We start from the raw sequence: 13,266 nt of genomic DNA, 5'->3' as shown, positions 1-13,266 counted from the left end.
GTAAATTGGTACAGCCACTATGGAGAACAGTATGGAGGTCCCTTAAAAAACTAAAAATAGAACTACCATATGACCCAGCAATCCCACTACTGGGCATATACCCTGAGACAACCATAGTTCAAAAAGAGTCATGTGCCACAGTGTTCATTGCAGCACGATTTACAATTGCCAAGACATGGAAGCAACCTAAATGTCCATCAACAGAGGAAAGGATAAAGAAGATGTGGTACATATATACAATGGACTATTACTCAGCCATAAAAAGGAATGAAACTGGGTCATTTGTAGAGACGTGGATGGACTTAGAGATTATCATACTAAATGAAGTAAGTCAGACAGAGAAAGACAAATATCACAGGGCATCACTCATATGTGTCATCTAATTTTTTAAAAAAAAGATACAGATGAACTTATTTACAAAACAGAAGCAGACTTATCAATATCGAAAACAAACTTCTGGTTACCAAAGGGGAGACGCAGTGGGGGAGGGATAAATCAGGAGCTTGAGATGAACTCATGCACACTACTATTGCATAGGATAGATGACCAATGGGGATGTATCGTATAGCGCAGGGAACTCTACTCAATATTCTGTGATAACCTATAGGAGAAAAGAATCTAAAAAAGAATGAGTATATGTTTATATATAACTGAATCACTTTGCCGTACACCTGAAACTAACACAACGTTTTAAATCAACTGTACTCCAATCAAATTAAAATATTAAAAAAAAAAACTTGGGGTTTGTATTTGTTTCTCTTCTTGTATACTACCTTTTTTTGTCTCTCTGAGGACAGGAGCTCTGTATTTCACTCAGGATCCTCTACCCCAAGTAACGTGCCTGAAATAGTTGGTACTCAATAGACATCTTTAGAATAAACACAGTGAAGTGTTCTTTACCATACAATGGTTTTAAAATGACCCAAGGAATGTATTCATTACTTTTACTTGTTTTACATACTGGTGCTCTTGAAAAGTTTTGTTTAGGAAAAAGATACAGTCCTTGAAGGTGTTTCAGGGTAAGCCCTATGAGAACAGGGATTATGTCTGTTTTATTAACTTCTGTGTCCCAAGCATATCTGAGCTAGCGCCTGGCACACAGTAGGTGCTAAAAAAATGTATTGACTAAATGAAGATCCTCAGTTTTGAAGCATTCTACATACCAGGAATCCAGTTCCTCTCTCTATTAAGTTTTTTAATTCTTTTAATTCACTTATTTATTTATTTTAATTGTGTTAAAACATACATAATATAAACTTTATCATTTTAAGCATTTTTAAGAGTATGGCTCCGTGGCATTAAGTATATCCACACTGTTGTGCTACCAACACCACCTTCCTCCATTAACTTTTCAGATTTTTAACCCCAATCTGCAACATGGCATTTCAAATCATTAGAAAGAGAAACAGTTCATTCTTATTACAAGGTCCTACATTAGTATGAAATTAGCTTTGTTTTCCACCTCTTCCTTTTACAAACTAGCAGCCCGCCATGATCCCTTCAGAAGCATCTGTCTCTGTCTCTCAATTTGCTCTCTTTCTCTCCCTTTCCTCTCCCTGATTTCCCATCCCTCTCTTTCACCTTCTCTCAGCCATTCACCCTTTATTTACTCTCTATCACATAAACTTAACTTTCTCATCAAATGTGAAAGGGTTTGATGTGTTTACAATCCAAACCCACTCTTTTTTTTTTGGTGGTACGCGGGCCTCTCACTGCTGTGGCCTCTCCCTTTGCGGAGCACAGGCTCCAGACATGCAGGCTCAGCAGCCACGGCTCACAGGCCCAGCCGCTCTGCAGCACGTGGGATCTTCCCGGACCGGGGCACGAACCCAGGTCCCCTGCATCGGCAGGCGGACTCTCAACCACTGCGCCACCAGGGAAGCCCCCAAACCCACTCTTTTACACATGAGGAAACAAAAGTCCTTTAAAAGAATGTATGCATTCTCTCAAAAACAGCAGACATCCAATCAAGATGTTAGAATAAACGTTCTGTCCACTCATCTATCAAGTCACGCACTCCCTTCTCTCTCTGTGTATTTTTTGGGGTAAGTAGTTATAAAAGTATCTGCATCTGAATGAACATTTGTGACTCTACTGTCTGATGTCTAGATGCATACCTGCGTGCATGCATGTGTGTGTGTGAAGGGTCAAACTAACCCAGAGTGTGTTTAGGATTCTGCCCGAAGGCCTAAGATCACCTACAAATAGCAAAGAAGGAGAAAATATATATATATTTTTTTTAGGAGAAAATATTTTTAACTGACAATCCAAAGTGGAATGTACAGAATCGATCCTCTAATTGATCCTTACCTCCCCTACAGTAAAGGAACAAATAAACTCACCTTCTGCAACAGAAACAAGACCCTTGACTTTGTTGGTTCAATAAGATGAGCTCACCCTTGAGTTCCCTGACCAGCTGATTCCTGATCCAGTTGATACAGACGTGACCTCCTGCAGAAGAGCCTGATTCACCCACACGTGACAATGAACTTGGGAAACAGTGAGCTGGAGCGTAAGCTCCCTCAGGACAAGAACCACATGATGACTCTTTGTTCTCCTCCAACACACATATAACACATATGCACGGGGATGCACACCTTATACAGAGACCGTGGGTTTTGTGTATGTCTGCCTGTGAGCAGGTAAAGTCTCTGGATATTATGAAACCAAAACTAATAGAACTATTTAATTTTTGGCTTACTTGTCCACCTTCCCCTTTCTGCTTCCCAAGGGCAAAGACACTTCATAGCATCCACTACTGCACATTATATTATATATTGATTAGTTCATTCGATATTATTTTTATTCCATCTGTATTTATTTATTGTTTGTCTCTCCCCCCATGGAATGGGGGGGAGCTTAAGTTGATTTAAGCTTCTCCACAATACCCAGCCTCCAGGCCATCAATAAATATTTGTGGAATGAATGTGTACGTCCTTCATGTCTATAACCTCAGCACCTACCACAGTGAACAAAACAAACACTCAAAAAAAAAAAAAAAAAACTCAAAATCACAGAACAAAAGGTGGACAAGCTTCTGTCCAGGGGTCTCTAGGCAAAGTGAGATGCTTTGCTTCGAAATGACCTTCCTCTCAGTGCTAAGCTGGAGTCCTCCAGCAGGTCTCACCTTTGTGGATTCTAAAATTACTTCCTATTTTGTTATATCTTTGAAATAGCAAGTTTATTTCTTATTGAAGTTGATTTACAAAGTTATAGTTGATTTACAAAGTTGTGTTAGTTTCAGGTGTACAGCAAAGGGACTCTATTTCTTTTTTAGTTTGGGGAATCAGTATACCAGCTTCTTCTCCCCCCACCCCTGCCCTGACAGACTCTATGGTGACAGTAGAGTGGGGTGCGTGAGTCTCCAAACCAGGAGCCAGAATTCAAATCCTGACAACTTCATTTCCTTATCATGAGCTGTGGCAAGTTAATGAAGCTTTGTGTGTCTCAGTTTCCTCAACTGTAGAATAGAGATAAATAATAATACTACCCACTTCAGAGCAGTATTATGAAGAATAAGTTAGGTAATATATGTAAAGCTTTTAGCAGAGTACCTGGCACCAAGTCTGATTACTATTAATCTTCCCACCCAGTCAACTTTGCAAGTTACTTTAATGGAGTCAGGGGAGGGAAAGGAGAGAAGAGAATTCTGTGAGTCAAACATGGAAAATTAGCGGCTTCGCTGGTGGCACGGTGGTTAAGAATCCGCCTGCCAATGCAGCGGACACGGGTTCCAGCCCTGGTCCGGGAAGATCCAACATGCCACGGAGCAACTAGGCCCGTGCGCCACAACTACTGAAGCCCGCACGCCTGGAGCCCGTGAGCCACAGCTACTGAGCCCGCGCGCCACGACGGGTGAGGCCACCGTATTGAGAGGCCTGCGCACCGCAGCGAGGAGTGGCCCCCGCTCGCCACAACTAGAGAAAAGCCCGCGCACATCAATGAAGACCCAACGCGGCCAAAAATAAATTAATTAATTAATTAGTTAATTAAATTTATTCAAAAAGAAAAACATGGAAAATTAATAAAACATAGATTTAGCACAACTGACCATGAACTAAAACCTTCTGTGAAACACTCAAGTAGCAAAGTTTCTTCAGGTGTAGAATAATACTCTTAAATTTAAGCCCAAGTTACCATGTTCAATTATCCTCATCTGAAATAAAGTATGCGCTTGCTCTTAGAGGCTATAGGCTCCATGTCGCCCTGTCCCATAGAACTTTCTGTGGTGATGGAAACATTCTCTAATCTGCACTGTCTGAAATGATGGCTACTAGATACATACAGCTACTGAGCATCTGTAATGTGACCAATGTGACTAAAGAAGTGATTTTTTTTTTTTTTTTTTTTTTTTTTTGAGGTACGCGGGCCTCTCACTGTTGTGGCTTCTCCCATTGCGGAGCACAGGCTCCGGACGCGCAGGCTCAGCGGCCATGGCTCACGGGCCCAGCCGCTCTGCGGCATGTGGGATCTTCCCGGACCGGGGCACGAACCCCTGTCCCCTGCATCGGCAGGTGGACTCTCAACCACTGCACCACCAGGGAAGCCCAGAAGTGATTTTTAAATTTTATTTAATTTTGGTTATTTTAAGTTAAGTAGCCGCGTGTGGCTAGCAGCCATCCTATGGGCCGCACTGCTACAGGGGATCTGAGCTCACAAGCTCCTTGACTTGGCCCTCGCCTGCTCTCCAGCTGTTGGTCTGCTCCTCTCCCTCGCCCCAGAAATCAACACTCACAAGGCCAAACTGCTGGTTCACACCTCCATGGCTGTGCATATGCTGGCCTCTTTGCCTGAAATGCCCTTCTTCCCCATCCACCTCCAAACTTTATGAAAATCTTGTTCAAATTTCATTTCCTCAGGGCAACTCTCCCTAACTCCTTCCCGCCTGACCTCATCCCACTGCCGACACAGTCCAGCATCACGTCCTCTGTTTCTCTGCATCTGTTTCTGTTGCTCTCAGTGTCTTGTACTTGTCACTTATTCTATGTGACACTAACAGACTATGGGAATTCTAAGGACCAGGTCTTATTCTCTCTTCGTTCTAGTGATATGTGCCCATCCCATAATACCTGTGCAGTAAATATTTGCTGAGTAACATTATTAATTTGTGAATACGTGCAATGTTCCATTAAAATATACTTCAGAACATTGACCATCACTCCATGATTATGAAAACCATTTAGGTCAAATGCTATTATAAGGCTTATTTTCAAATAATAAAAAAGTTCTTAGAGTCTCAGTTGAAGGTCTGCTGATTTCAAGCCATATCAATATAAGATTTCAGTACTAACCAAAGAATATACATGTTCCCGGGAACAGAATCCTACCTGTAGCTGGTCCTCCTAAGGGTCTGGAAGTCTCTTGGATTTCAGAAGCTGATCCCGCCATTGATCTGTCCCCAGTGCAGTGACTTACTAGGGAGACACAGATGAGGTTGAAAAGCAGGAAGACAAGAGGACATGAGTATGGACACAGATGGGAATTCAAGAGTGACTGATCCTTGCTGCACCCTCTACCCAAATCCTACCCTCGAGAAGGAAATAATTAAAATCTTATCTAATGTGAAAAATAATGATTGTGCGTGATATGTGTTTTTTCAATGACACGTGTTATCCAAAACTACGGTGTTACCTCTATTCCTTAGCAAAGCTTTTGCTCAAGAAATCCTCCTTGTTAAATTATGTAGCCTCTGTTGCAATATTAACCTGCCCTGAGAGCTACACTGGTTCATTTCCTATCACAGTTTTCTGACTAATCCTTTATTTGGATTCCCATACAGTGTTCCTACAATTAGAATAAGCTCTTGATGGATAAGTTTCTGTGAACCTAATTTGTATATTTCCCAAGTACCAAGCAGATGTATTTTACAAATGATTATCTTTCCTGCCCTCCAGGAACTTATTGTTCAGTAAGACAAACAAATAAATAGGCAGTGATCAGAAATGCCTTTTTGTGGGTACAGTCATGTCAGCAGGGCAAGAAACAGATTCCAGAAAGAACATGAATCCCAAGGACTTTATCTTCAAATCAGATATGGATTTGTTTTGTTTTCTTATTAATTATGTGGTTTTATTGTAAAATGCAAAAACAGCACTTTCTAATGTAATGAACATTGATTTAACAAATGACTGAGTTCTTTAGGGCTATATGATCATTTAGATAAATCTCTAATTTTCCCATAATACTGACAGATTTTAAGCAGTCTTTTCTCTGATTTCCCTTTCCCCCCGCCCAACACATACCTCCAGAATTTTAATCGAAGATGTTTCCAAAAAAGACAAAGGCGTAAGATAGCTTTTGAGGCTGCTAATGAATACCATGAGAGAAATATCTTTCCCTAAGGTGTCCTAAAAGTAAATATAGGGATATCAATTTATTTTTTAACTTCCTTCTAAAATCTGTACTTCTAAGAGGAACATTAAGTCTAGAGGTTACATTCTATGTGCCATTGGAATTGCTTGTGAATTCTCCTAATATAAGATGCACTTATTTCCAAAATGTGTCCATCACTACTTAGAAAAAGCAGATCTGGCTTTGAAAGATTATGTTTTGAGATTAAAAATGAAGATAGTGCCCTTAAGTCTCTCAAGATTTGTAAGGCTGGCATGCCATCTATCTCAATAATAACTAACAAGAATGTCAAATGGACAGAAACAGCCATGGTAAGCAAGGGCTTGCAGCTGACAGTGATTGCTTTATTTTGGGTGATGGGGAACAGTGTTTGCATTAGTTCAAGAGAAATACAGTGCCCTCCCAACTCTAGGTATCAGTGTATTCAATCCCCCTGCTGGTCCATTTTCTGTTGCTTCAATTAAAAATCAGTCGATACAAAGTCAAAATGTTGTACATCCTTCCCCTACCCCTTTCCCTGTCACTGTGTTTCCAGCTTCACCGGAAGAACATGTCACTATGGTAACCAATCCCTCTGGTGCACAGACCAAGTCAACCTTTCTAGTCGGATCGCCAAGCAGAGCAACATGGAATCAAAGCTCTCAATGGAACCACCAGAAGCCACGAATTCCATCCCCCTTTTTCTAAGTGGGGTTAACCAGTACCAGACAGAAGGATACCAGTCTTGTTCCAGGAGATGTTCAAGAAAGGAAATTCAAGAATGTCCTTCAGCAAGTCCTACCAGTGTTTGTCAGTCATTATTAACATGAATTCTTCCTCACATGTCAGCTAACTTCCTACCACTGCAATTTTAATAAAAGCAGAAAATGACGGATAAAACAACATTTTCTGAATCTGAGAATTTGAAAACTGCTACAAAGTCACCCATTGTCAAAAACTCTTCCGCTTCCTCTTGTTTTCCCACTTCTAAATCCAAACCCAAGTTGTTCTCTTCTGCAATTCTCCAATATCCTGTACAGCTTGACAAAGTTGTAGAGCTCCAAGCGGGACACCCTGCTCTAATAAGAGTCTAACCATGAAGCAGATGTGATATTTCTAATAGTAATACATTCTTAACTAAATCAGCTAAAATCCCTCGTCATTCTACAGAAGCTGTAAAACAAACATTAAGATGGATTCTCTTTCTGGACCTACCCCACCTAAATCTAAATCCATACGCACTGTTTGCCTTTCTTAAACAACTGACTTTTTTTTCAAATTAACAATTTTTTTCTGATCCATGTCAACAGTTTTATAAATCAAAGAATATCAGTTCTCACATATAAGATTTTAAAACAGGAGAAACCTTGCATTATATTTACTGAGACATTAAGAAACTGCTTGGTATCTTGGCCACAGAGACTTTGCAGATAACAGCATTGTTTTCACTTTGGTATCACCACTTAATAGATGAACAAAATGAAGGGAGGTGCGGGGAACAAGACATATAGAATTGCACCACATCTTCCAGGGTGCAGCTACCATCAATGCATATTCCCTTCTTCAGAGCAATATTAGTATACATCGAAACAACATCTCAGTAGGTTAACGGAACAGGAGAGTCCCCAAAGTATAAATCATGCAAGATTTACAAACTGCATCAGATGAAGAGACTTTTAAAAATTTATGTGATCATATTAAAGTATCAAATAAATTTTTATCATTAGCAAATGCAGTTTGTTTTCTGTTTTGGTATACTTTGGGTATTTTTTATACAAATCTTCTGAAAATAGTATCTTTTTGTCTTAAGTACCCACTTTGGTGCTGCTGGAAGAACTACTTTTTGTGTGCTTATTAGATCTTGTTCATATTCAATGTGCATAAGACACTTTTGTCAACCACTTTCTCAAAATGAGAAATCAAGAATTGTGGCATGATGCTACAGGTCAACGGGCTTTTGGGGTGAAACAGGGCAGGGGCTGTGATTTATTAATGTTTATATGACCAATGCCTGCAGTATGCCCGGTAGAGCATAGCACTTAAACGCTTCCGGCATGAATAACGCCTTCTCTGTGAGATGTTTTCCCAAATTTCCCTTGATGAATCAGTTCAACAACATCTAAAACAAAGATTAAAACTAGGAGTGTGTCTACACCGACAAATCACTCTTAAAGGGCTTCCTCTACTAAAAGCAGAACATTATAGACTCCCTTGCTTTTCAGAGACTACTGAAGCCATTTCCCTGTGTAAAAACCCTGGACCGTGAGATTCTACTGGAATCCCATCAGACAAAACGCAAGGCAAGAGGCCGGGTAGGGAGAGGTAAGCCTCCATTACCAGCTACTCGGCGGCAAGATCTGGCCACTGCAAGCCTCAGCCGAGCCTGGATAACCTGACCTCCTGGAACCAGGAGGCCTGCGAGACTGCGGCCGCTCAAGGGAGGAGAGGGCGGCCCGGCCCAGAGGCGCCGGTCTCTCCGCAGCGCCACGCGTCGCGGCGAGCGCTTACCTTTCCGAATCAGGGCCGCGATCTCCGCGTCGAAGCCCTGTCGGTGGCACTTCCTCCAGAGGCCAGTGTTGGTGGAGTTGTACTGCCGGCTGCACTCGTCGGCGGGGCTCATGGCGAAGAGCTGCCGGCGATTCCGGGCCCGGAGGAGTGTGCCCTCCCAGCGGTCCAGGCGCGAGCGGCTGGCCCGGAGTGGCAAGTTGTTGTTATTGTTGTAAATGAAGCCAGGGTCGACCCGGCGCGTGTTGAAGGCCTTGCACCTGTCCCTGTGCTTCCTGGCGTCCGTCTCGTACCAGTGGTCTGAGCAGACGGCCACGGCCAGCATGCCCAGGGCGCAGAGCGCTAGCGACAGGCCCGTGTAGAGCAGGAACCTTCCGGCAGCCATGCCTCCGCTTCGCGGCTACACCGTGGGCATGACCCGCCGCAGCCTCGCCTTCCCTCCGCGCGCCCGGAACACAGCTGCGGGCGGGCGGGCTGCCGAGCCAAGGAGGGGGAGGGGGCGGGAGAGGGGGTCGCGCAGCGGCGCCCCCTCGGCCCCCGGCTGCCGGTGCGCAGCCCAGGGACTGCGGGAACGCGGGCGGGCAGCCTAAAAAGTTCTCATCCGGAGAGGCTCCGGCAAGCCTCTGCGCATCCTGCGGAGCAGGTGCAGCCTCAGGCGGCGGCGAGCCAGACACGGCCGCCTCCCGCCCCCTCCCGGCTCGGCAGGAAGCGACTGCTCCGAACCCGCCGCGGCCGCACTCAGCCGGGCTTCGGGCGACGCTGCCCTCGGGCCGGAAACCAAACACCGAGTGCCCTCGGCTGCGGCGGGGCTCCTTGGGCTTCCTTTGTGTAGGGGGGCGATGGGACCCACTCGCTTGGCTTTCTTGGGAGGGGGATGGGGGTGGGAGAGTGTCTATCAGGAGGAGCCGCTAGACGACTGGATGAACTGCAACACCCGCGATGCGGCCGGCCCGCGAAGGAAACCTCCAGATGCCAGGGCTGCCTGCCCTGCGTCCCGCCTGGGTCTCCCTCTCAGCCACTCTCCCCCTTCCGGTCTGCGAGAGAAGAAATGTTCTTCCTCTCTGGGTCGGGTCTTTTAAAAATCTCTGTCCTCTGGCCACCAGCAGGTCCTTTGCTTCTTCTGGCCAGCGCGCTGCGCTCAGAGGCGGGCTCGCAGTCGGCGCACGGTCTCGGCCGACCTTTCCCCGCGAGCTCCCGGGTCGTCTGCCTCTTGCTTCGCCATTCAGGCGGCCCCTCGGGCCGACGGTGCGGTCACCCGGACGGCGTTACCGGACGAGCTTTGGCCGGGGGTTTGCGGCGACGGGGCGGCAGCTCGCGGGCGCGAGAGGCGGGCTGCGCCGGGGAGGGCGCACCCGGCAGGGCGCACCACGCGGGGCTCGCGGAGCTCGGCGCAGGGCGCCTTCAACACCATGGACAGGTCGCGCGATGGCTGCTCCCCGCCAGCCAAGCAGCCAGCCCCCGGGGCGTCATGCCGCCCTCCCCAGTGCCGTCTTCTTCCTGGAGTGTCCACCCTGCCACCTTCAGACCCGCCTCTCCCGCGGCGCCTCCGCCTCACTTCATCTGGCTCCCGGGTAGCCCCGGGAACGTGCTGCCCGGGAGCTGCTGGTACCCAGAAAAACAACTGCCCCGGCCTTTCAACACAATCCGCCCCCTTCTCCTTACACCTGAGCCCCGGCACTCTAGCACCCCGTCTGCGCTGCCCAACTGGGGTCAGCCGCTCTCAGATTGCAGCATTTTCTTCGCAGCCCACCCAGGAGCTGAGGTGCCGGCTCGCTCGGCAGCGTGCAGAGAATCGCATCCCAGCCTCGGCGTTCCACGATCAGGCTCCCGGCGAGGTGGTCGCCGAGGTGAATGGGGCGAGGGTGGGGGAGGGAGGCTGGGTCGCTCAGCTTCCCCTCCCGGCCTCCTCCTCTAGCCGCGGCGGCTCCGGGGCCTTGCGGTCTCGGCCGGTGCCGGGGAGCGAGAGCCCAGGCTGCGCCCGGGAGGCTCGGGAAATAGCATCGCCCGATTGCGGGCGCTGTAGGAAGCCGCTGCTGTGCTCGCTCGGGCGCCGGGCGCTGCAGCCTTGGCTAAAACCCACAGACGAGAACACGGAGCGCGCAGCCAAAAGCTAGTGATGTCATCCGTGCAACGTGAGCCTCATCTCTTATTTTTCTAGCATTCTTAAAGATAAAGTGCACCATTTCCCAGGCAAAATGTCTAAGCCTTATTCTTTGACCAGGCAAGTCAATGGTGTCTAGAGAGGTTTGTGCCCAACCACATCCATATTTATGCACATATACATATATGTGGTATGTAGCATGTTTACACGCATTAGTATTAAATTAGGGATGTTGCCTCCATCTCCTGTTTATCTCTTTTCAGTCGTGGAAAATTCCCTTAAATAGAAGAAAAGACTGCTTATTGCGGAGTCGGCATTCAGAGGGGCTGAGGAAGTTCCCTGCATCCCCGGTTTCGGTCGCAGATGTCCTGGATTGTATTTGATCTTTGTTTTCCCTAGAAAGCCACAGGCGCTATCCTATTAGCTACAGGCGTTTCCACCCGGGGCTGAACGCGTGTCCGCGGGGTTGTCACCGCCAGCCCCGGCCCAGCCCCACGCCAGCGCCAGACACCCGACACACACCCACCTCCACTTGCCTCCACCTCCCTCCTCAGCGGGAGAAGAAAAAAGAAAATTGACTGATCCTTTCCAGACAAGAGGAACAGAATTTTCATGGGTGGGGGGGTGGTGCTTAATAGACATTATGAAAACGCCCAGGGCCTCGCGCTTTGAGGAGGGGAAGTGGGGTTAAACGAAACCTCGGTGCGGGCTTTGTCCTTATCCGGGTGGGGGCTGGATTTGGGCTCTGCGAGGGCTCTGAGAGGTGTCGCGGGTAGACCCCAGACCTTGAGCGAGTGGGCCCCGAGCGAGCCCAGCTTCATCCCCACACACACACCGCCCGGCTCACGTGAGACGGCGCCGCAGGGCTGGGAGCCTCCCTCCCAGGTCGAAACCTTAGGCTCTTCACTCTAAGCCTCGCCCCTCATTTTCACCCTCATTCCAAAGCCGAGGGCCTGCACTGCCGGGTAAAGAGCTACCCTGGGGAGTAAGAGAGGGTCCGGCACCCTGCTTTGAACAACTGGGCCTGCGATGCAAAATGAGCGCACCTCCACCATATTCTTTTTGTCTTTTTTCCTCCTTCCTGCATTTTGAAAATCGCGAACGAGGCGTTTCAGTGCCATCTAGTGGGGGAGGGGTGTGCCTCGCTTTTCGTCCCTGATGCTGCAATGGGACTCGCTGAAGGGACAGCTGAACCCGAGGATGTCCGCTCGGGTTCCTGGGTGCCCCACTGGTCGCGGGCTGCAGGCATGTCCCCTCTGCCAGATCCCGGTCCCGGGAGCTAAGGCGGAGCTAAGCGACTTTGGCCACAATGTCTTCTCACCTTTCTTTCTACACTCCTCTTACCCGCTCTCCCTCCGTCAACCGTGAAAAAAACAGAAACAAGTGCAGACACTTCGTACACAGGCAGGCAACGTCTTAAATTTCTGGAGCTATTTTCTTCGGTAAAGCCCAGAGCACTTTTAGCTTAGCAGTATGCCTGCCTTTGACAATAGGAAGGAGGCAGAAAGGCGAAATGACATCTACAAGGTCACTCGGGAAGCTGGGGCACAGCCAGCAGTAGAGCCTCAGTCTCCTGGTACCCAACTCTCCTGCCCCTGAGAACCAGCTGAAAGAGGTGCGCCTGAGACCTCTGGAAGCCCAGGCAGCTTCTGTTCACAATAAATGTACTTGTTCATTTTGTCTGTATTCTTCCTCTCTCTGCCATTATTCCACTCCTTTCTTGCTCTTGCTTTTTAACTTTTTCTCCTGGCCTGTGCCTTAGGCCTGCTTCCAATGATGTGCCTCGCCCCTTCCTCATGGTCCTCCTGAGCAGTCCTGCGGGGGGAAGGGAGCAAAATGCACAATGTCATCTTTTCTGAACATCATTAAAATTGTATTTTGAAATGTTTCTCCTCCATCCCCAAAATCCTATGAAAGACACTGATTAGAGGCCTTCTTTAAAGTGCAACGTTCTTGGACAGCCCTAAACCATTTGGAGATGATCCTGGTCTTTGGGGCTAAAAAGATGGTGGAGTCTTCCTCTAGACTATATGACTACAGGATTTTCTTTTCTCAACTGAGTGATCTACATTTCTTCCCTCTGTCTTCTTCCAATTCCTCATTAGTTACGGCTTCACAGTCTCTGTATTTCCAACCTAATCCTTCCCATTCGCACCTACACTGGCCTAGGATCACAGAAGCTCAAAATTGGAAGGAACTTTAGAGTTACCCACACAATAACACATGAATCTCTTCAAGAACATTTCCAAAAAAAGTGACTGACCGGCTTCTGCTAGCACACTTGCAGTGATAGAAAAATCACTGTCTTGGGGGACTTCCCTGGTGGTCCA

General features: G+C 47.3%; 1 protein-coding gene and 1 long non-coding RNA gene across 2 annotated transcripts in view; both read right to left on the bottom strand.

Annotated features, from left to right (window-relative positions):
- Positions 1-9,220, bottom strand: part of TMEM178B (transmembrane protein 178B) — a 360,164-nt gene extending 350,944 nt beyond the window's left edge. Inside the window, exon 1 of the mRNA XM_060020026.1 lies at positions 8,839-9,220. Coding sequence (XP_059876009.1) covers positions 8,839-9,220 — 382 coding nt within the window. The remainder of the gene's footprint in view (positions 1-8,838) is intronic.
- A 3,052-nt stretch (positions 9,221-12,272) lies between these two features.
- LOC132430787 (uncharacterized) overlaps positions 12,273-13,266 on the bottom strand; it is a 31,640-nt gene continuing 30,646 nt past the window's right edge. Inside the window, exon 3 of the long non-coding RNA XR_009520565.1 lies at positions 12,273-12,751. This is a non-coding gene — a long non-coding RNA (uncharacterized lncRNA). The remainder of the gene's footprint in view (positions 12,752-13,266) is intronic.

Source organism: Delphinus delphis, chromosome 9 (genome assembly GCF_949987515.2).
Source record: "Delphinus delphis chromosome 9, mDelDel1.2, whole genome shotgun sequence".
Lineage (NCBI taxonomy): Eukaryota > Metazoa > Chordata > Mammalia > Artiodactyla > Delphinidae > Delphinus > Delphinus delphis.
The sequence above is the reverse complement of the archived record's forward strand: the minus strand, read 5'-3'. Positions and strand labels throughout refer to the sequence as shown.